Source organism: Typopeltis vanoorti, chromosome 1, assembly GCF_054136105.1.
Source record: "Typopeltis vanoorti isolate ZY-2024b chromosome 1, IOZ_Tvanoo_1.0, whole genome shotgun sequence".
NCBI classification, from domain to species: domain Eukaryota; kingdom Metazoa; phylum Arthropoda; class Arachnida; order Uropygi; family Thelyphonidae; genus Typopeltis; species Typopeltis vanoorti.
The window spans coordinates 85,272,851-85,296,260 of NC_143549.1; the positions used below are offsets into that span (position 1 = coordinate 85,272,851).

The 23,410-nt window shown below is 36.2% G+C and overlaps 1 protein-coding gene across 3 annotated transcripts in view; it reads left to right on the forward strand.

The window, feature by feature from the left end:
- The window catches only part of Dip-C (dipeptidase C), a 400,748-nt gene that overhangs the window by 167,981 nt on the left and 209,357 nt on the right, over positions 1-23,410 (forward strand). For all 3 annotated transcript variants that reach the window (XM_090391828.1, XM_090391835.1, XM_090391843.1), the window contains exon 10: positions 22,739-22,807. In XM_090391828.1, the coding sequence (XP_090247954.1) occupies positions 22,739-22,807 (69 nt within the window). The remainder of the gene's footprint in view (positions 1-22,738; positions 22,808-23,410) is intronic.

Consider the following 23,410-nt stretch of genomic DNA (forward strand, 5'->3'; position numbering starts at 1 on the left):
AGGAAAAGAGATCTAAGATGTCAGATGGAAAAACGTTTTCTAAGAGAGATAAGGTGTCAATTAAGGGAATATTGGTAAACAAAGAGGAGATATAAAAGCTTACCAATATGTCTGTCTTCTTCAAGGTTAAATTTTCTGTGAGGACTTTAAAGTGGGTCGAGTTTTTTATATAGGAAGGGGACCTTCCGGTGAGGGGGATCAGAGAGTTGGCCAGCTGTTTAGATAGTCTATAGCAAGGTGCATTGGTAGCATCTACTATAGGCCTGAGTGGGGAATTGGGTTTGTGGATTTTTGATAAACCGTATATTCGGGGGGGGGGGGGATGGGAGCGGAAAGGTTTAAGTTTTTTCATGACATCAGGGGGCCAGGAAGATACTTTTTTGAGTAAAATTTTAAGTTTCTTAACTTGTGTTTTTGTGGGGTCGTGTTCTAGCGGGATGTAGGTAGTGCGATCGCGGAGGATAATGTTCAATTTACGCTTATATTCACTGGTATTAAGAACAACTGTGGCATTACCCTTATCCGCTCTGGTGATGACGATACTTTTTTCTTTACGTAGTTTCAGGAGAGCCGTGCATTGGGCATATGATAAATTACTTTTTGGCGGAGAAGAATGCGCGAGGATGTTGGCTACGTCAAGTCTGCAACAGACTTGACATAGCCAACATCCCCAATTCCCCACTCAGGCCTGTAGTAGATGCTACCAATGCACCTTGTTATAGACTATCTAAACAGCTGGCCAACTCTCTGATCCCCCTAAAGTAAATTAATTAAATAATTTAATTTATATGAGTTGTTAATTCCGTAAATTAATTACCAGTTATGTCTAACCAATGTATAAGTCTTACTACTAGAATCATGATCATCCACGGAGATGCAATCGCACGAAAGGCCCGTCAATACGGCAAATTGAAGTTAAAGATATCGAGGCAAATAAATCGTCTGACGTTCCTAAAACGCTGCCGGGATAACAAAGTGATCCCCAACTGTGTCAAATTGAAGCACCGTTTCACTTCCGAGAAAGCTCTACGCATTTATAACTGCACTAGCTTCGCCCTGTTAAGAGAACAAATTACCGTGACGCGCGTTCTCCTTGTGGACGAAAACAAAAACGTTACGGGCGCTAGAGGAAGAGCTTTCTAACACACTCGGCCTTGATCTATGGTCGATACTTCATGACATCTCATGCACATCGGCAAGAAAGGAATTCGAAAAAATACGTAGTCGGCACGTGAAAAAATACGAAAACCTGACAAAGACTTCTACTTCTGTACCCCAGCCACCACTTAACACAGTAGTCAACCTCTCGTCGGCAGTTTTAAAGCCTGAAGCACTCACCGCACTTTCGCGTGGTCACAATTTCGCCCTAGCTCCAAAAAGGATACCTGCTGAAGAAATCATGATACAAATAGAGCATGGAATTCGCAACCTGCTTATCCATATTGCCAACAACGTGAGACTGGATGTAGTCGGTGTTCTCACTAAAGCCAAACCTCCAAAATCCAACTTATCCAAAAACGAATATACAGCCCTACAAGAATTAAAAAACAACAAAAAAATAGTAATCATCAAAGCTGATAAGGGAAGCGCCACTGTGGTACTCAATCAAAAAGACTACAAAGGTAAGCTAAATTCTTTAATACGAGACCGTACTACTTACCTCCCCATTGAATATAATCCGACCAGCTCTCAGATTAGAACTATCCACAGACTCCTTAAGAAAGTCACTTCTTGGCCTGTGGAAGTCACCAACAAACTTAAACCTTATAACTCTAGACCCCCCCCGATTATATGGACTCCCAAAAATACATAAACAAAATGTGCCATTACGTCCCATAGTGGATGGCATTGATTCCCCCACATATAAATTAGCCAAACATTTAGCCAAAACGCTCACACACTACACTGGCAACACACCATCACACATAAAAAACTCTGCCCACTTTAAAGCCAGTATAGAAAACCTCACACTCCAACACACTGACATAATGGTCAGTTTTGACGTCTCCTCCTTATTCACTAATGTCCCACTCAAAGAAACCCTTGAGCTCATCCAAGCCAAGTTTCCTCCCGATATCTCAGCCCTATTTCAGTTCACAATGAACTCAGGCTATTTCGTTTGGCAAGGAAAGTTCTACAAACAGATAGAGGGGACAGCCATGGGTTCACCACTTTCCCCGCCCTTGGCCAATTTCTTTATGGAGACATTTGAAGAGAAAGCCTTAAACTCCGCCCCACAAAAACCCACTATTTGGCTTCGTTATGTGGATGACGTGTTTGCTATTTGGCCACATGGCTCAGACTCACTCCACTCCTTCCTAACACACTTAAACAACCAACATCCCAGAGTCCAGTTCACCTTAGAAAAAGAGGAAAACAACACCCTCCCCTTCCTAGACACTTTAATCACCCACCAGCTTGATGGATCTTTGGTTTTCTCTGTTTACAGAAAACCTACCCACACTGGCAGATACATTCACCAGCAATCCCCTCCCCCCTCACAACAATATGGGGTGATAAAAACACTATATAACAGGGCAAAATTAATCTGCTCAGATGACAAGGCCCTGACTATGGAACTAAACCACATCCTCAACACTTTCTTAGCCAATGGCTATAACCCCAAAAAAATCCAAAAAATACTAAAACCTGTAAACCACAACCCCCCTCCACAATAAAGACTACACCAAGTCTATCACTATCCCCTACATCCAGGGCACCTCTGAAAAAATAACTAATATCCTCAAAAAATATGACCTTACTTCCTGTTACAGACCATATAAAAAGTTGGTATCCCTTATCCGCTCTACCAAAGACCAACCACTTCCCCTAGACCTACCTGGTGTATACCAGGTCCCTTACAGCTGCAAATTGTCCTACTTTGGCCAAACAGGTAGAACAACAAATATCAGGATTTCAGAACACCAAGACTACATCCGGTTTCACCAGTACAGCCGCTCTGGGCTGGCAGACCATGCCTTAGATACCCACCATAAAATCTGTTGGAAGAAGACAAAAATAATCCATCGCAGCAAGTTTAAATATGAAAGATTATTCAAAGAATCTTCAGCAGCCCTAAAAAACGTTCCTAACCTCAACAAATTTGGGTGCATGAAACTGCCCCAAATTTGGGAGACTTTCATTATGAGAACTTCAGCCCAACTGCCAAGACTACCAAATTAGCCCGCAAGAGGGCACCATTAGGACTTTAGGAACAAAATTAGTGTCTTAATTTCTTCCTCATTTGCTTTGTTAGTTCCTTAGTGCACATACCATATCTTTATGTTCCTGAAGATGACAATGTGACATTGTCGAAATATAGAAGTGATTCATTAAAGTTATCTTTAATTAATTTACTTTATATGCGTTGTTAATTCCGTAAATTAATTACCAGTAAAGGCAAAAGTGAAATGCAAGAAACAATATATTAAGAAAGCTTATCTCCTCCAAATGGGGTGCAGACTCTAACACACTGAGATCTTCTGCCTTGGCCCTTTGCTATTCTTCTGCTGAATATGCCTGCCCAGTATGGTCCAGATCCTGCCATGCTGAAAAACTTGAACCAGCAGTGAATGAAAGCTGCCACTTAATTACAGGATGCCTGAAACCAACACCACTAAAAGCTCTGTATACTTTGACTGGTATTGCACCCCCCCCCCCCTTCAATTTGAAGATCTGCATCTTCAGCTGGTGAAAGAAGCAGACAAATGAATGATGAACACCACCCACTATTTGACCAGACTGCAGTGTCCCAAAGACTAAGATCCTGACATAGCTTCCTGGCAACTGTTGAACCACTTAAAAACCTCCCAGAGACAAGACTTCAACAATGGCTTGTACTATATCCTAAAAATAATACTGGTATCCCAACAGCTGAACATCTTCCACGTGGTGCCCACTTGGACTGGAATACTTGGAAAAGCCTCAACAGACTGCGAACGACAGGACACTGCAAACAAAACCTCATCAAATGGGGGCTACCTCACTGGCCTAGACAATTGTGAGTGTGGGACAACCCAGTCCATGGAACACCTTCTTTCTTGCCCCTTTCTTCCATCACCTTGCACAAAAGAGAACCTTATATTCTGCATAGAAAGAGCAGTTGATTGTGCAAGATACTGGAGGAACATCTGACCATATTTATTGTATATAAGTTATGTATATACAATAAATATGGACACAGAGTTCATTGGAAAAAGACAAGAGTTCTTCACAAAAGTCAGTTTCTCATGGAACGCCTTTATAAAGAAGCATGTGAAACTCTACTTCATTCTCCTAACTTAAACAGATCCGACGGCTTACGTCTGTCCCCTTTATGGGAGATAGTACTTTACAAATCAGCTAATCTTTCCTAACTTTTTATTGTATTAATTTTTTTTTTTTTTTTTTTTTTTTTTTTTTTTTTTTTTTTTTTTAGGAAAGTTATTGACCTTTTTAGTTATCTTACACCAGCTACTTAGGTGGCGCTTTTTGGAATTGTCAGTTAATGTTTAATTTTTGTGCCTAATTGTACTGAAGATGCCTGTGACACACGGGCGAAAATTATACCATTAAATAATTTTTCTACGTGAGTTTTTCCGTTATATTTTTATGTATAGTTATGTCTACTCACGGTTTACCTCTTTTAAAACTTAAGTTATGTATAGTTTCCTTTTTTTTCATATTTAATTATTATTTCTTTGTATAATGTGCCTACCAAAGCTAAGCTCTCATTGGATCTGATCTCATTGTAATGTATCCTAATTTGTTGTAAATCATGTTGTACCACTTACTTACTACTGTACCACTTGTGTTTGGATATGAAATAAAAAAAAATAAAAAAAAAAAGCATGATGAATTTGTGCATCAAGAAGAAGAAGAAAATAAAGTTAATAGTTGTTCAGAAGCAGAGTATTGCCTTCAGTAGAAGACCAAACTAATTTTTTTTAAATGTTCAGGAGGCTTTGCAGTATGTTTATCCCAAGACAGATTGAAGGTTACAGTTATCGCAAGAGGATATCTCACCTTATTCAGAGATCTGAATGTTGGACTAGAAAAAAGTTTTTCCATCCTGCAAGAAACAAGGCAGGATTTAGTTTAATAGAATTGAAATTAAGACGGTTATTAGAACCACACTGTAGAATGGTTTGAAGATAAGAAATTAGTGTTGCAGGAGTTGATATTCTGCACCTTTTATGGTAATTTGTGTAGTGCAGATGTGAAAGAGATGTACAGTATACTATTATTATTATATAAGTAAAGTAGATATTAGATCCAGCATTATTTCAAAGCCGAATGTAGAAACTATGAAAGTTCGTAAAAATAAGTTGACCAGAGAGCTTACGTGAATACACTCACCAGCACTCGTGAATGTATTCCCGTAAGCTCTCTGGTCAACTGATTTTTACGAAACTTTCATAGTTTCTACATTCAGCTTTGAAATATCCATTTAACTTATATAATTTTGCATCGCCGAACTGAAGCCTTTTGGCTCTTTAGTTTAGTAAATACTATTATTATTATTACAAGAGACTAGGAAGTCAGGGACTCATTGAGTGAGACCACATATCACTCACCACCACGTCATACCTTCTCTCAAATTCGTTCACATACTCACCACTTCCAAAGGCAAGGCATTCCAATCACATGCTGCTGTATGAGAGAAAAATCTAGTTCTCACCCCTTTCTTCATTGCATTCACTCTCAACTTCCATAGATGCCTTCTTCTCACCTTCAATAAAATGAAAACTTCCATCTACTGGTATTCTCTGTGACCCTTTTGGAAAATTGTGTCTCTCTATCATGTCATCCATTTTTCTCCTCTTTATGGTCCACAAATTCTCAGTTTCTCCTCATAATCTACACTCTACGGCAGTGTTTCTCAAACTTCAGTTATCTGTGTACCCCTTCTTAAATTTTATTATTACCAAGTACCCCCCTAATTAATTAATTTTAAAAAAAATAAATTCGTTAATTAATTAAAAATAAATAAATTAATTATCGTATTTGCCAGTGTATAGGATGCACCCCCTTTTTTGTACACATTTTTTAGGAAAAAAAACTTTATCACTGAATATTATAATGAATTTACAGTATTTCAAATATAAAGTAATAAGTAGGTCTACTTTCAACAAATACCTAATCTAACTAGGAAAGAGTATCCACCTTTTAATCATCAAAACCCAGAAATTCATCTCCAGAGCTAAATGAAGAGACACTTGAAACCTCTTCCAAATCAGAATCTGAGTCCTCATACAACAAATTGTCCTCTGTACCATCCAGTGCATTACTAATTCCACACTTCTTAAATGATTTAACCACTGTCTCAGTTTTCACAGCATTCATGAAGCTTTGACCCACTCACAAACTTGCGAAATGCTAGGCCTCTTCCTTCTTTCTGGTAGCGTAACCTCAAAATCTGAAGACTGCATCCAGCTGTTCCACTTTTCCTTCGTAAATCCCTTAAATGGTTTATTAATACAGACATCTAAAGGTTGAAGCTGACTAGTTAGACCTCCTGGAATTACAGCTAACTGAGTTTTCAATTCCTTGAGTTTATTTGTAACATCATCTGTTCTTTGAGAACGAAACTAATCCCATACTAGCATGGCCGGCTTCTTCAAGAGTCTACCAGGGTGCCTAGACCAAATTTTATCTATCCATAACTTCATTTCTCCTCCATCCATCCAGCCTTTTGCTTGAACATGTACAAACACTCCTTTAAGTAATTTTTCTTTAGGTAGCGTCTTCCTTTTAAAAATCAATAGTGGTGGCAATTTTGTCCCATCAGCACAGCAGGATAAAACAACTGTGTAGTGAGTTTTTTCATGCCCCGAAGTTTTAATAGTAACACTTTTAGTGCGCTTGGAATCTAGTTTTGTTTGAGGGCACATCAAAAGTCGGCAGTACCTCGTCCATGTTTCCTATTTGTGCAAGTTCAAAATTTTCTCGTTTCCTTGCGTTAATGACGAATCGATGAAATTCAATAATTTTTTCTTCATATTCAGCTGGTATCTTTTGTGATATTTTTGTTTTAGTCCACATACATAGCTGGTTTCTCTTCATGAATCTTGAACACAATGATGTTGATCCAGTAAAGTTGGCAATCCCTCTGTTAGTGGCTATCGCTTTCACTTGATGAATAATCATTTTTGTAGACACTGAAGATCCCGCTTTTCTGTTGTCTAAAATCCAGGTATTCAGTTCTGCCTCGAGTTCTGGCCATTTTGCAGTTCCACTTCATAGGCTATGTTTATTATGAATTGCTTTTTTTTTAGATCCTCTTCCTGATTCTGCCAAGCTCTTATCATTTTCTCAGTTGGGGGGGGGGTCTGAAATGCCTCTCTGCAGCCCTGTTTCCATGTTCTTTAGAATACACAATCACATGTAGCTTGTATGCAATATTGTAACAATGCCGACGTTTTTCAGCCATAATTTGCCAAGAAATTTAGAGAAAATTTAACGGCAGAAATTTATCATCGTTCACAACTGCGACAACAACTGGAAAGTTTAAACGAACAGGACACAGCTTTGATCGTCGATGACAGCACATGCGCATCCACTGAACTCTACATCAGTGTTTCTCAAAGTGTGGTAAGCGTATCCCTGGGGGTACGTGAAAGATCTTCAGGGGGGGGTCCGTGGCAATTTTCGGCTATGCATCATTAATGCATAGAATAAAATTCAATGTATCAGTTCGAGATCATAAAACGTTCCTATTGTATCACTGAATAAGGTACAGAGACACTGTTCATCAATAGTACATCTGCAGGCTGTGCAATATGTTTCTCAACAAACAGTGAATTAGAGACAACTGGGATAAAAACGGCACTAACTAATGAATAGCATGTCCCCCCCCCCCACAGAAAATGCTGTATGACCCAAGCAAAACCATATGTTGCCATTGCAACATATGGTTTTGTTTGAGTGAACGTGTTAAAATGAAGAAATATATAGTGAATGTGTTTCAGATATTATATAAGGAATTCAGTTGAAGAAATTAGCATTTCAACTCAACCATCGGCTTGTCTTTGTCATTTAGTAGCACGATCTTTTGTTAATACCGCATCAATCATATGAACGTGGATGTCTGAAGTTTGAGAAAAACTGCTCTATGTAACTGGAATGCTCTCATACACACACACACACACCGCAAGGAAGCAATAAAGAAATCACGTAACTCGGAACAAAGAAAATTTCCAGAAATGAAAATAATAAAAAACTAAGTATCGGCGTATAAGGCACACCCTGTTTTTCAGACCTATTTTCAAAGGAAAAAAGTGCATCAGATACGCTGGCAAATATGGTAATTAAAAAATTAATAAATTAATTTAAAATATTAATTAAAGTTAAATATCTATTTTATTTGAATTTATATGTTCATGTAAACAAAAAATATGATTTATTTTTAAATTTTGGTTCTCTAGAGCAGTGGTCTCCAAAGTGGAGACCACTGTTCATTTGTAATCATTTGTATTTCCTCTAAATGCTAGCCTAGTTTATTCAGTAACTTAATGGTAGCTATTATTCTTTTTAAAACCTCTCTCCTATAATTTTCTTCAGATTGTATTTGTTTGATCAATTCAGAAAAAATTCGACTATTTACAGAACTTAATTTTCTTTTGCAATATGTGCCCATCATTCATGCTCAGTAGAATGTTCCTGATCACATAAGGTTCATGTTATATTTCCCCAGTTTTTCATTAAGCTATTATTTGATTTAGAAAACAATTTACGAACAAAGCAGTAAATTGCTTTGCTGGTTTCTGAAAAAATTAGCCACTCTCATTTCTCCTTTGTTCCATTCGCCTTTTTACAGTAAAAACATGATATATTTACATTTCTGACATATATTCTATTGCATTCTGTGTATTCTTTTTTTAAATTTTCGATTTTACCAACATTCTGAGGCATATTTATTAAATATGTTTGATAAACTGTTCATTAATAGTAAGTGGCCACACTGCTATATCAGCAGGATAAGAGATAGCTTGCTTGCTGGTAAGTACAGACTCCGATTGAAAATTTTTCTTCAGAATCCTCTTGATTAGTTTCATTTACTTCTTTCTCTCCTTCTATGTTTTCCACATCATTTTGATGTTCTTCATTTTCACTTTCATCTCCTCCTGATAATGATACAAATGTTTCATTTTCATTCTGAGAACTGTGAAGTACAACTTCAGTTCTACGAAATTCTTCATTTTCAGAATGCAAGAAAGACAAAATTGCCCCCTTTTGGCTATTTAGCTGTTTTTCATTTTCTCTAAGTCATTTTCTTTTACTAGCTCCGGATTCAAATTTTCTTGGCATCATTATGTGTATTAATCTATCAAAAGGGAAATAAATATTTATTAAATCCAAAATAAACATATAAATAAAATAAACAATTACATTAAAAGGTTAAAAAAATACAAAAATAGAAACAGTAATATCTTGGTTTTGTTAAAATAAACGAGTAACAGTAAAATAAGAATAATAATTAATTGAATAATATATTCTTACCGATGAGGTGGTTAAACTATCAGTTTAACCACCTCACTGGCCATTATGGATCAAATACGCATCCTCATACGCTTCGTATCCATCATATATTTCAATGTAACAATGGTATTACTATTTTAACATGCACTTTGCATCCATGATAAACTTGACGTCTATTGACGTCTTGGCCGGTTGCGTGGTTAATTACCGTTTTTTTGAATTTCCTTTACTGTTCTACGATATTTGATCCTTTTCAGTGCGCAATTTATTTGTGTCTCTTCCCAAAAATATAAACGAATTTCACATGTATACAATAAATATTAATATTAAAAAATTCTTGGTAATATTAAACTAGCAACCTTGTAAGTGTTTTTATATGAATAAATGACTAACTTATATCGATGGATTATAAATAATTATGCAACTTCTACAATACTTTATGTTTAATATTAAATATTCTAAATAGTTTAAAATCTTTTAAGGTAATTCTAAATATATATATTATTTACACTTTTAAATATTCCATGTAATTGAATCATAATTAATTTAAAGAAAGATGTAATTAAAATATTTCTGTGAAAGATTGCAATTGCAGTGTTGATTATTGATTTTGAGAACGTTGATTTTGTTTAACAAGCTTCGTTGACAAGCATCATAGTTGCTACAAAAATTCTGAATACCGAAAAAATATTAAAGGTATGGTAATAATTTAGTATACAGATAAAAGTTTTTTTTTTTTTAAAGAATTTAAATGCAATCAAATTAAGCTTGCTAAATTTGATTGCGTTTTTGATTGCATGAAAAAAGAAAACCATTTTTTTAACCATTTATCCATTTTGTGAGGGTTAATTTGTAAAATTTAAATATAATTCTTTTACTATTGATAATATGAAACACTTTTAAAAAATGTAAGTAATTTTAATAATATTAATTCACTATTTCTAGTGTAAACGTAAAAGTAAGCACAAAAAGGTGTTGGAATTGCACAGAAACAATATATACTAAAAAATCGTTAAACGTACTACTAATAGTCAAATAATTAATACAACTGTGATGTCATCTGTAGATAGCAGGATAATTAAGCAATTTTCCTTCTCCAGTTGGGCTTGTCAACACTAGGATGCTCTACAAACAATGGCAATGATAAGAAGTAAGAGATTTACTCCCGTTTTAAAAAACATCACAGCTTTGCCACGGACAATTATGTGTGCGGAGTCGCCCAATGTGCACTACTCACAAATTTAAGTTTACAGGATCTTTATAACGTCTTTGTCTATATTAGATATACGTTTAATTGATGAAAGAAAGTATTATTCTTTATCTTTAATTAATTACTTAATTTTTTTCCTATCAATATACATTTTCTTTTATATTGGAACTTATATTGGAAATTACAAATAAAGGAAGAAAATTCTTCAATTAAAAATATGTACAAATTTATGAACGATGGGTTAAGGTCTACTTTTGCGAACAAAGAAACAATTTTAAAAATATTTTTGACGATGCCTATTTCAAACGCAACAGCTGAACGCTCGTTTTCAGTGTTGAAACAAATAAAAAAATTATTTAAGAAGCAACTTGCACCAAAATAAAACAAGTGACCTGTCATTATTATGCATTGAATCAGATGTAATGGACTCGATCAATTATGATGACATCATAGATATATTTGCTAAAACTAAAGCCAGAAAAAAAAACTTTTAGTTATTAATTTTTTTATTTAAATTTGAACTGATTTATTTTTATACTTTTTTTAAAATGCAAATACAGGGTGTTCGGGATAAATTTGACAGTTTCATAAGGAAAAAGAAAATCTTCTTTGTATCTATTAAATTTAATGAATTGACAAAAAAACATTACAGGCAGAGTTAATTACAATACTGTTAACAAGATTTACTCAAAATAACCACCATTAGCATCGATCATAGCTTCAATTCTGCTTCGGAACCTCGAACAAGCTGATGCTACAGTCTCCCTGGGAAGGGCCGCAAAAACTGTTTTAATTTTATCCATTAACTGGGCTTTTGTATTACTGGAAGTGCGATTGGTGTCTTTTTCAACTGCGCCCCATACAAAATAATCCATGGGGTTAAGGTCTGGGGAGTTTGGAGGCCAAACATTTGGACTGGTGAAGTCGTAGAAATTTTCAGACAACCATTTTTGACTTTTCCCAGAGGTGTGGCAAGGGGCCGAATCCTGCTGCCATACATACGGCCTACCATTGGCTACCCTTGTTATCCAGGGCTTGACTACAGTTAGCAACTCCACGAACAAAGCCCGAATTCCAATGCCAGGGTTCTTCAACACCTGTTCCTGCAGATTTGCGAGGAATTCTGCTGTACGAACGCAATCAGATCGTCTGCTAGGGATCTTTCTTCTTGCTACATCCTCGTAGTCACCATTGCAAGTCTCTAGTTCATGCCTGATTGTTTTTACTGTATTCAGGGAGCATTGGGCAGCAGTCGTAATATCCTTATTTTGATGGCGGGCACGAATCATCATGATACAAGTTATTCTCTTCCATGATTCAGGTGGGTTCCAGCTATCCATCCTTTCTGACATCTTGTATATGAATGAAGAAGGGTCCAAACTTTTAAATGAAGAGAAGTGTGTGTTAATACATGTAACTTACGGAAAAATATAATTAATTATAAATATGTCAAATTTATCCTGAACACCCTGTATATGTATACCAATGTTGTATTATTATTATTATTATTCAGGCCTCCATGGAGTCAAAAGACTCATCGTGGGAGGTCCTTTCTAAGAAACACAAGTCTATCAAGACTCATCGAGGGAGGTCCCTCCTAGGAAACACAAAGTGTATCATACTGCTCCTTAAACGCATTGACCGTTCTCGATCTCACCACTCCATCAGGCAATGCATTCCATGGTTCAACTACCCTCCATGCAAAGAAACCACTCCTCATCCTGTTTCTCACAGTTTCTTTTTGTAACTTCCAGGGATGGCCCTTGTCATGACTCCTTTCTGCTGTTCAACCAAGCGAAGGAACTCCCCAGTGTCAACCCTGTGACCACCGCTCAACAGTTTAAAAGTCTCTATCATATCACCTCTCCTTCTTCTATCCACCAAACTCTGCAGTCCACACTCTCTCAGCTGATCCTCATAACTAACATTGTACAGTCCTGACACTATCTTTGTTATCTGCCTTTGTACCCTTTCCACAGTTAATTTATCCCCTTCAAATCCTGGGGACCAGATCTGAGAACAATAGTCTAAGTGTGGTCTGATCAGAGTCTTATACAACGGAATAATAACCATTTTATCTCTGCAGGTCAGTGTCCTTCTCATTATTGCAGCAATCCTCTGTGTTATCTTTACTACCTTTGCAATACGTACCCTAAATTTCAGTTTTCTATCAATCATCAACTCCAGATCTCTTGTCTCCCCTACTTCCTCTAGTTTAACTCCTCCCATAGAGTATACGGCATCCCATCGATGTTTCCCAAACCTCAAGACCTTACATTTTGCTGCATTAAACTGACACCGCCCATTCATTTGCCCATCTGTATAGCTTATTCAGATCCTCTTACAGGGCTACCACATCTGCCCTATTACTAATAACCCTTCCAAGCTTCGCATCATCCGCAAACAACTGAATATCCCCCTTGCAATCCACGGACAATGTCATTGATATAAAGGTTAATACATTCGCTGCCACGCTACTTCGGCATAGTCTGTTCCCATACGCCGAGCAATTTCACTTCTTCAAGGTCAGTACGGTACTCTCGTTGCCGGCTGTCAGTGTCATACGAGTATACTTGTAGTTGGCTTGTGCAGAGCATATGAGAATACACAGTTTTGATGCTAGCTCCACAAGCCAAGCATTTTCACTTCTTCAAGGTCAGTACAGTAATCTCGTTGCCGGCAGTAAGCGTCATACAAGTATACTCGTAGCTGGCTTACCAACTACAAGTATACTCATAGTTGGCAGCGAATGTGTTAAACAATATAGGTCCCAGTACTGAGCCCTGTGGAACGCCACTTGTAACCTTCTGCCTCTTTGTTACTGCTCCACCATACACAACTTTCTGATACCTATCAGACAGCCAATCCTGAATCCAGTTGACCAATCATCCAGACTCATGTGCTGCAACTTGAATATCAGCTTATCATGTGGTACCCTGTCAAATGCCTTTGCTAAGTCTAGGAAAATGGCAGTATATGCCCTTCCCTCATCTAATGCTCTTTTAACTTTATCATAAAAGGCTAGCATATTGCTAAAACAAGAGTCCCTCTTCACAAATCCATGTTGACTCTCACAGATAACATTACCCACATCTGCCCAATGCTGTATAAGGTCCCTCACTACTTTCTCCAAGATCTTACTAACTACTGATGACACACAAATTGGCCTATAATTAGACACTTCTAGTCTGCTACCGCCCTTATGCAATGGCACTATCTTACCTTCCTTCCATTCCATGGGCACCTTTCCCACAGCCAGACTTTCATTGAAAAGACCGGTCAAAGGCACTGTCAGTTCCTTAGCACCTTCTCTTAAAACTCGTGATGAAATACCATCCAAATTTGTGTTATATCCAATATTGTGTTATTAAAATGAGTTATTATGGAAATGTTGACTTTTATTTTCATTAAACTAAAAAAATGCTTAATTTTGAGGGTCTCGTAATGATGTTGCGCCTTGGGCCTCCAAAAGTATAAATGCGGCCCTGCCTCTGCACCCTCTCCACTGTATTTACATCACCTTGTACATAAGGAGACCTGATCTGCTCAGTCCAGATGAGATCATAACAAAGCCATGTAAAGAGGCCAAATGATTTCCTTATACTTAGATATCAATATTCATTTCAACACTGCAATTATCCTATGAGTTGTATTTACTGTGTTTGCTATGTAGCCCCTGAACTTCAACTCCCTATCTTCGAAACCTCCTCCAAGATCTCTAGTCAGGTGAATTTCTTCTAGCATAATCCCACTCCCACAGACATAATGCACCATTGGTTATCTCATTACACCAAAGTTCATAACTTTCTGTTTACTAACATTGAACTGATAGCCATTTTCACATGCCCACAATTCCAGCCTATTCAAATCCTTCTGTAAATAGTGCATATTAGCTGCATTCCTGATTACCCTGTTTATCATCTTTATATCATCAGCAAATAGCTGCATGTTTCCTATCAAATCCATCCCAATGTCATTAATGCATAGATGGAATAACTGTGAACCAAGGACTGATCTTTGTGGCACACCTCTGGTTACCTTCTTGCAGACTCACATTCCTCCACTACCACTTTTTGATATTTGTCAGTCATCCATGCTAATATTTATAATCTAATCTGATATTATCCAGTTTATGCAGCAATCTTTCATGATGTATCCTGTCAAAGGCCTTAGCAAGTCTTATAGTATGATAGTGTATTTTGAGGTTTGCAACTTCTAGGAATTTCTTCTTTCTTTGTTTCTTTCTTCTTCTTGTTCTGCCTTATGAAAAATCTCTCCATTGTCAATATGTAAATACTTCTCAATAGCCTAGTCATCCTCCCTTTGCCTCCTACCAACCAAACTCTGTAGTTTGCATGCCTCCAGTCTGTCCTTCATGACCACCTCTACAGTCCTGATATCATTTCTGTTATCTGCCATTGCACCTTCTCTAAGATTACTTTATCCCCTACCTTCCCCCAAATACCAGTGACCTGATCTGAGCATAGTGTGGTCTGATCAGAGCTTTATACAATGGAAACACCACTTGATTACCTCTACTGGTCAATGTTTTCCTCAATATTATTATTATTAAGAGAGACCTTTAGGAAGTCATTGAGGTAGGCCACATACTACACTCATCAGCTATAATACTCTTGTAGTTGAACTCATTTACATTTTTTGTGTTAAAAATGATATCAGGATTGTGGAATACTTATTATGAAGACATGAAGAATGTCTTCATAATCAGCATTCATGAAGATTATGAAGAATTTGTAGACTGCAGACACTAGTAAACAGGAGAAAGAGTGGGGGGGGGGGGGGGTATGATTGAGACTTACAAACTTATGAAAGGGTCATACAGGATTTCACTTAATGAAACTTTTTATTTTATGGAGGGTGGGTAAAGGATGAGAGAGCATCCTTTGAATTTGACAATGAATGCCACCAAGAAGGATGTGAGAGCTAGAGTTTTCTCTCTTGGAGTGGTGCGTGATTGGAATGGATTGCCATTGATTTCCATGCAATTGAATTGAAAACTTGTATGACCCTTTCAGAAGTAAGTCTAAATCATACCACCTCTCTTTTTGCTGTTTACTAGTGTCTGCAGTCTACAAATTTTTCATAATCAGTATTCTACAAACCCTGATATCATTTTTAGCACACTGTCCTTTGCACGCACACACACACACACACACTCTCTCTCTCTCTCTCTCTCTCTCACTGTATCAGAATCACAATGGAAACCAGGAGACCAGACCTGCGTGCAGTTGTCCAAGTGAGGTATTATGAAGGCCTTGTAAGGAGGCCAAATGACTTATCTTTACATGTAAAAGTTTGTATCAGAATTGCAGTTATCTTGTGGGTGGTATTTGCAGTCTTTGCTACATGGTCCCAGAACTTCAACTTGCTGTCTACTAATGCTCCAAGATCCTTAGCTGATCAGTCTCTTCTGGCATAATCCCACCAGTATACTACAACACTGGATATCTAATCATGCTAAAGTGCATGACTTTACATTTACTGACATTGAACTGCCATCCATTTTCCCATTCCCACAATTTCAGCCTATTCAAATCATTCTGCAAGTACTGCATATAAACAATATTCCTGATTACTCTACCTATTTTTGCATCATCAGCAAATAGCTGTATGTCACCTATCAAAAATAGCCCCCGTAGCTTAGTCAGTATAGAGGAAGCCCTTTGGTTAGAAAGACCTGGTTTCAATTCCTATCCATGATGTGAGGAACCTTTATCCGGTCTTTTTTGGCAAAAGGTGAGTTAGCTGGTCTCATATGGAAGTAGGATTTTTTTTTTTTTTTCACCTAGAAACTTCGGTTTTTCATTCCCTAGAACAGGCAAACCAGCCCTGCGAACACGCAGATTACAGTATTCTTAAGACCCAGCCATAGGCCTGATTCGTCAGCTATGCCGGTCCTGAGCCTGGATAACATTGAGGGGGGGGGGGGGAATTGAGATGATGCCATATCTCCCTGTAAAAAGGGGCTCATGGCTATTGTACCATCATGCGAAATAAATAAATAACAAATAACCTCTCGAATCCTTTCCAGTGTCATTAATGTACAGATTTAATAACAGCAGACCAAAGACTGATTCTTGTGGTACACCACTGGTTACCTTTAATCTTGCAGACTCACCCCCCCCCCATGTACCAATTTTTGATTGGTACATGGGGGGGGGGTGAGTCAGCTACTGTTATCCAAGCTAATATTTTTTAATCTAATTCACATATTCTTCAATTTATGCAACAGTCTTCCATGGTATATCCATTCCACTTATCTAGCTAAATGGCAACATTATTACAGAATGTGAGCAAGTTACTAAAACATGACTTCCTTAAGTAAACCTATGCTATTCATTGCAAAGTAGATATTCTCTGTCAACCCATTTCTGAATGCAAGCCCTAACCAATTTTTCCAAAACCTTCACCACCATTCCTGACATACCGATTGGTTGATAGTTGTATACATCAGTCTTTGCACCACCCTTGTGCAATAGGATTACCATACATTCGTTCCATTCCTGCAGAATCTTCTCTCTTCTGAGGCTCATATTATATAGTGCTTGAGTTAAATAAAGGAATAGCCAGTTCTGCTTGAATGCTCTTTTAGCACCCAACTTGATATCTCATCAATCCATATTGCTGAATTCTTATTCAGTTTGTGCAACAGCGCTAATACCTCCTCCTCATACACTTGAATTCCTTCATCCAGTGAACTGAATGTTGCAGCTTGCACCAGGTTGATAGCTTTTAGTGAAATAGACAATCATTAGTTGAATAACCCCTTTTGCATTCATTAGAGTTATTCTTTCATATTCATTCTTTTTATTACTTGCAGTATAACAATAGAATTCTTTGGGGCTCTCTTTAGCTTGCAAAGTTAGTTTCTTTTCATATTCAGACTTATGACCAACTCCTCAGTTGGTGATAATTTCCTGCTTTGTAGTTCAGAATGTAACCTTTTCTGAATGGAACATTCATAAACTTAGCATCTTCCCAAATGAGTACAGTGTGATCACTGTCACCAAACAGAGGTGACTAAAACACCTTCTGACACTATAATGAAATCTACCACTCTTTGACCTTGAGTTTCTTCTGTCACATGCTGCTTGAGGAAGTTGTCTTGCAACAACCCAATAAATTCAGTTTCATTCTTCTCATGAGATTTTACTGCTACCCAATCAATATTTGAATAATTAAAGTTCCTCATTACGGTTACCTATAACACCATCGTCTTTATTTGGTGATGCATTTCTTCATCACTAGCAACCAATCCACCAGGTCTCTAACAACACGCCCACTATGTATTTGATCTTGTTAGATCCCACCTCACAGTAGATGGCTTCAAACTCACTGCCATGTGAAAAACTGTTACTAGAATTACAGTCAGTCTATCCTAACTGGATTCAAGTTTAGCAGTACATCTCTCTCCTCTCCTATCCTATCTATTCTTAAAATTATTGTACCCTTTACACTCCATACCAGTTACTATGTCTGATTCTAATAGCCACATCTCATGCTGCCTACAATCTGAGGTTCTAAGATATTGACCAAGGTTATTATGAAGCATCCTAATTGTAGATCCCAAATTTCAAAACTTTGCATTAAATCTTGATGAGCCAAAACATAAGCACTATTACTAATAATCCTCCCAAGCCTCACATTATCTATAAACAGTTGAATATCCTTGCAGTCCAGTGAAAATATCATTGATATAAATATTGAACAATAATAGTCCTAATGCTGAATCCTGTGGTCCACTTGTAACCTTCCTATTCTGTGATACTGTTCTTCCATGTACAATTCTCTGATATCTATTAGAAATACACTGACAGATATCAAAATTCATATGTTGAACTTAAATGCCATCTTGTTGGTGAATTTGAATGTCTTTGCACAACCACCCTTCCAAATTACATTATATGCCTGACCTTCATCCATTGTTGCTCTTGTTACTCTGTTACAAAGGCAGCAAAATGACTAAAACAAGAGTGCTTCTTAACAGTTATATTGGCCTGCATAAATAATATTGCCCTCATCTTCCCAATTCTGTATATACACATTTATATATACAGTTTTTCCAAAATCTTAAGAACCATAGAAGAAATAGATTATTAAGCCAATATTTCACCTTGATTACCATGGCATCTTCATGGGCATAAAGAAATATATTAAGCACATAAATGCAAGCACACCAACAGGAAGTCAAACACAAACTAAGTATAAAAGGTGGGATCCTAGTCTTGTTGGAAGTTTTTTTGTTGAAAATATAACCAAGTGGAAAAACTTTCAACAGTCATCTCTAATCCAGAGTATTTTAATAATAAGGGCACCTTTTGGCCTACTCGTATACGAAAATATGACTTCTGCATTACTTCAACCTTAATATCACCTCTGTGTCTGGCTCCCACTGATGCGATCTCAATAAAGGTCGAATCCAGTCTGGGTAGTGACCCTTCCCATAATGCATAACATTATACATGTCTACAAGGATATGTGCTTTGCATTATGGGATACTAAGGCAAGTGATGTGAAGTCATTAGCTTCTGTATACGAGTTGCCCATTCCTGAAAATACTTCAGGCACAAACTTTGTTTGCTTACACTTGGATAAAGGATTAAACCAAGAATATAATTTCTTGGTATCTTTAATTTATCCCACATTCCTGTCTGGCACCCTTTATGTGATTGTATTGATGGAATCTTGCTGAAGGTCTCAATATAATGGTCTTCCAGATTTTTGGTAAAGTGAAGTAGCCAAATTTGTTAGGATATGCAGAATGTTGTAGTATTGTGACAGATTATTTCTATAATCTGATATTTCTATCCACTTTGTATAAAAGGGAATCCCTCCCCATTGGATTGAGTTATCTTATCTGTATCAGCTGCATCGTTTGCTACTCCAGAACAACTGTAATACAGATAATGGATGTAGTTCATGTATTTTATTGCATGAATAAGAGTTACTCTAGACACAGGGATGACCTAAATGATGGAGAGAATCTTTCTGTGAACAGATAAAATTATCTAATTTATGGTATGGCTTTAAGAATGTTCTTCAATGTTACTACCATTCCCTAAATCTCTTTGGATTTAGGGAATGGTTGTGTATTTTTTATGTTCTGGATTTTTTTTGTGGTAGGATAAAGAGAGAGAGAGAGAGAGAGATCTGTTGATTTTGTGAAGGGAAAAGCTGTTGGCTATGGATGTAATAAATTTCACTGAAGAGACTATCATGTTCAGAACAGATGATTCTAAGTTTTGCGCAGACAAAACAAGATTACAATTTGTTGTGTTGTTGGTAATGAATGTCAAGGAAGGGGAGACAGTTTTGTTTTCCATTTCAGTGGTGAAACATATCCTAGGGTGTTGACTGCTGAGCTGTAGTAAAAGTGTTTCCAACATATACCATTCATGTGACCAAATGGAAAACACAACTTCAATGTAGCCATATGGTAGCAAACCTACAATATGGCTACATTTGAGAGGCAGAGTTTAGGGCTACATTTTCTCAATGTTACATAAAAAAATTGGAAGGTGATTGTTCTTTAGTTCTGTTGGGGGTGGTGCATAGTTTGCTACCTCCATTCTGTCATCCTTACTCTCTCCCTCCCTGCCATACTCTTTCACCTTACTCTTGTTCTTCTTGCACTAACTCTTAATCTCTAGTCTCCTAATATCTTCATTTGCTCTTCTCAGCTCAGTCTTCATGTCTGTCATTTCCTTTCTCAGCAGTTTTATTTCTTTCTCCATACATCCTGCTTTCACCAAACATTCATTTAAGGGATGATGACACACTATTCCTGCTGCTACTAAAGCCTCAGACAGTAATAACACTCAAGCCATCCAGTATTTATTATTATTTATTATTTCGTGACACCTCCAAGGAGTCCAAAGACTCATCGAGAGAGAGCACCCACTCTACAACACTTTGTCTCTACCACTTTCATCCGTCACCATCATCTACACCAGGGCTGTCAAACCTTAGGTAATCCGAGGGCCGCATCCAATGTGTTTCTAGTAATTTAGTTTTTTTATGTATGTGTGTGTGCGCGCCCCCCCCCTTTTTTTTTTGCTTAAAATTTCTCTTGAAGTTTGGTAGATTCCTCCTAGACCGTTTCTGTACAGTTCCAATATTTTTTACTGATCTGCATTTCTGCATTTTGTATTGAAGTATGGACAAAATTTTTTGCTGTTTATGCATTAACCAATGGTTGCCCTTCTCCACCTGCTTCTAGCATATTAGCAGCATGAAAGGATTAGTTTTTTTGTTTTTTTTTAATATTATGTCAATAGCATCACTAAGAGAAAGAAGAATAGTAGGTATTTGTAGTCTGTAATGATGTGATACAGTTAAGTATCACATTATTTTTTTAAATAGAAATATTACCTATCACTTAGGAAAAAGCGTATAATTGTATAATGCAAATTTTTTTAAATGTAATAGGTTTCACGGTATAATAAGAACACAGATGGTTAAGAAAAAATGTTTTAAATTTTATTTGTTATTGCACTAACATGATAATTGAATTACTATGTATGTAATAATTTGTTTGTACTGTTTGATACTGTTTGTACTAATTGCAGTACAGGTAACCCTTGTATAACACGGATGTTAGGTTCCACAGAAATACGGTGTTATATTAATCGCGTTATGCGAGACTCGAATCACACAGAAAAAGTAGGGTTATGTTCCGAATTTTTTTTTTTTTTTTAATTATATAAACAACAATGACATATCCAACAAAAAATATTTTTATTTAATTCAGGTAATTCATGTAAGTTAAGAAATCATATTAAACTATGAAACAAAATACATAGTATAAACTTATAAAAATAAAATAAAGTGCATATTATAATCATCATCAGTCTTCAAAATGGACATTTCGTAGATGTTCTTTATTTACTAGGTGGCCAGACGTCGTCATCACTTGAAATCTCTTGGACATCATTTGCATAATTTTCATTGCATACTTCGGCTGGTTTATTATCAAGAAGTCCGTAATAAGACCTTCCTTACCACTATGCTGCAATTTTTTGCTAAACAAATATCCAGTTGTTTCTTGAATTTTGAGTGCTCCACTGAGGGATCATTATCCATAAAATAATGTCCTAACTTTCTAGCCAAGTCCAATCTGTCTGCTAATTTCTTTAAACTGAATTTTTTAATGGATTCATCGCAATCAGAATCTTCAGCAGAACTTTCTCCGCTATTTGGTTTGACGTTATCTATTAATTGTACCAGTTCCTCTTCATTTAAATCTGTTTCCCTATCAATTAATTCACTAATTTCGTTTTCAACCATATTGCAAAAAGTGACTACTACTATAAAAATAAATATTTTACATAAAAAAAAACAATATATATTGTATGTAACTCACCAGAAAATAAAGTGCTCGCTTGAGATTAACACTCTTATGATTTTTAATGCGCTTTCCTGGCAAAAAACGAAGGCAACTTTCAACAATAAACACTTTATACGGTAAACAATTGACGTGCATGCATGCTAAAGGGTATTTCCCCTAATTGCTATTTATAACTGCATGCGCGATGCAGGCAGATGCAAATTTAACGAATATAAAATTTGATTTTTAATTCGCATGGTGAAACATATATGAAAAGATAAAGGGTTACTATAATTTGTAGACCACGTTATATCGAAACCGTGTTGTATAAGTGCCGCCATATCTATCGTTATATGAGGGTTGCCTGTATTTAAATTAACAGAGTATGCATGGCCGAATTAGAAAAAAAAACCACTAAGTGTTGTTTGTTATTCATTAATAGCAAATTTTGGAGTTGAGGATTTAGTTCATTTATTAAATAATCCAGCCCTTAATTTTATTACTGAGTTGGAGAATAAAAAAAAACTTCTTTTTTTTTGGTTATAGCCAAAGCTATAATTAATCTATACAATGAAGCTATTAAAACAGTCATATTATATATAAAATATTTAGTTTTAAAAGTTACAATATACAATGTGTATTATGTGAAATATCACATTGTATTAAAGCAGTAAACAACAAGATTTTCATAAATAATTCCTAATTTTGTTTATATATTTCAGTATTTTCCAACATTTTTGTTATTATATGGGTGGAGCTCGCCATGTTGCTTATACATGTATATGTGGCAGGTAAATATTATTTGTTTTTATTGATATAGATACTTCCCCCCCCCCCCCCCCCCCAAGATAATTTTTGTGTTTGTCTTAAATATGTATTTATGTAAAATTTTTATTTACTTTACAACATATAGGCACCCTTATCAGCTCCATAATATAATACAATACAACATTTATTTGTATTATATGGGGCTTTTTCTCAAAAAAAAAAAAAAACTTTACTGCTACTGTTGCATCTGACACACATTTTCAGTATACATTTATTTCATGTAACTGCACATATAACAGTATTATTTTTGATGAATGATATTTAGATCTTTACTAAAATTTCTTATGCCAAACAAAAAAAAAGTATTAATAAGACAAGTATTAAGGGAGGGTTTTATTGTATGAATATTACCACTACTGGTAATATTCATGCAATACTAGTTTTTAAGTTTGCCCTATTAAAATTGTCAAAAGATGGGAAAGACAGAAATGGATTACAGTACTCTCTGTTAATTTCCTAAATCTGGGAAGAAAAAAAAAATTTTCCAAAAAGAGATAGAAGAAAAGTTTGATAATACTGATATGAAGGAGGACTTGAATAAAAACTACTAAATAATAACAGAGACC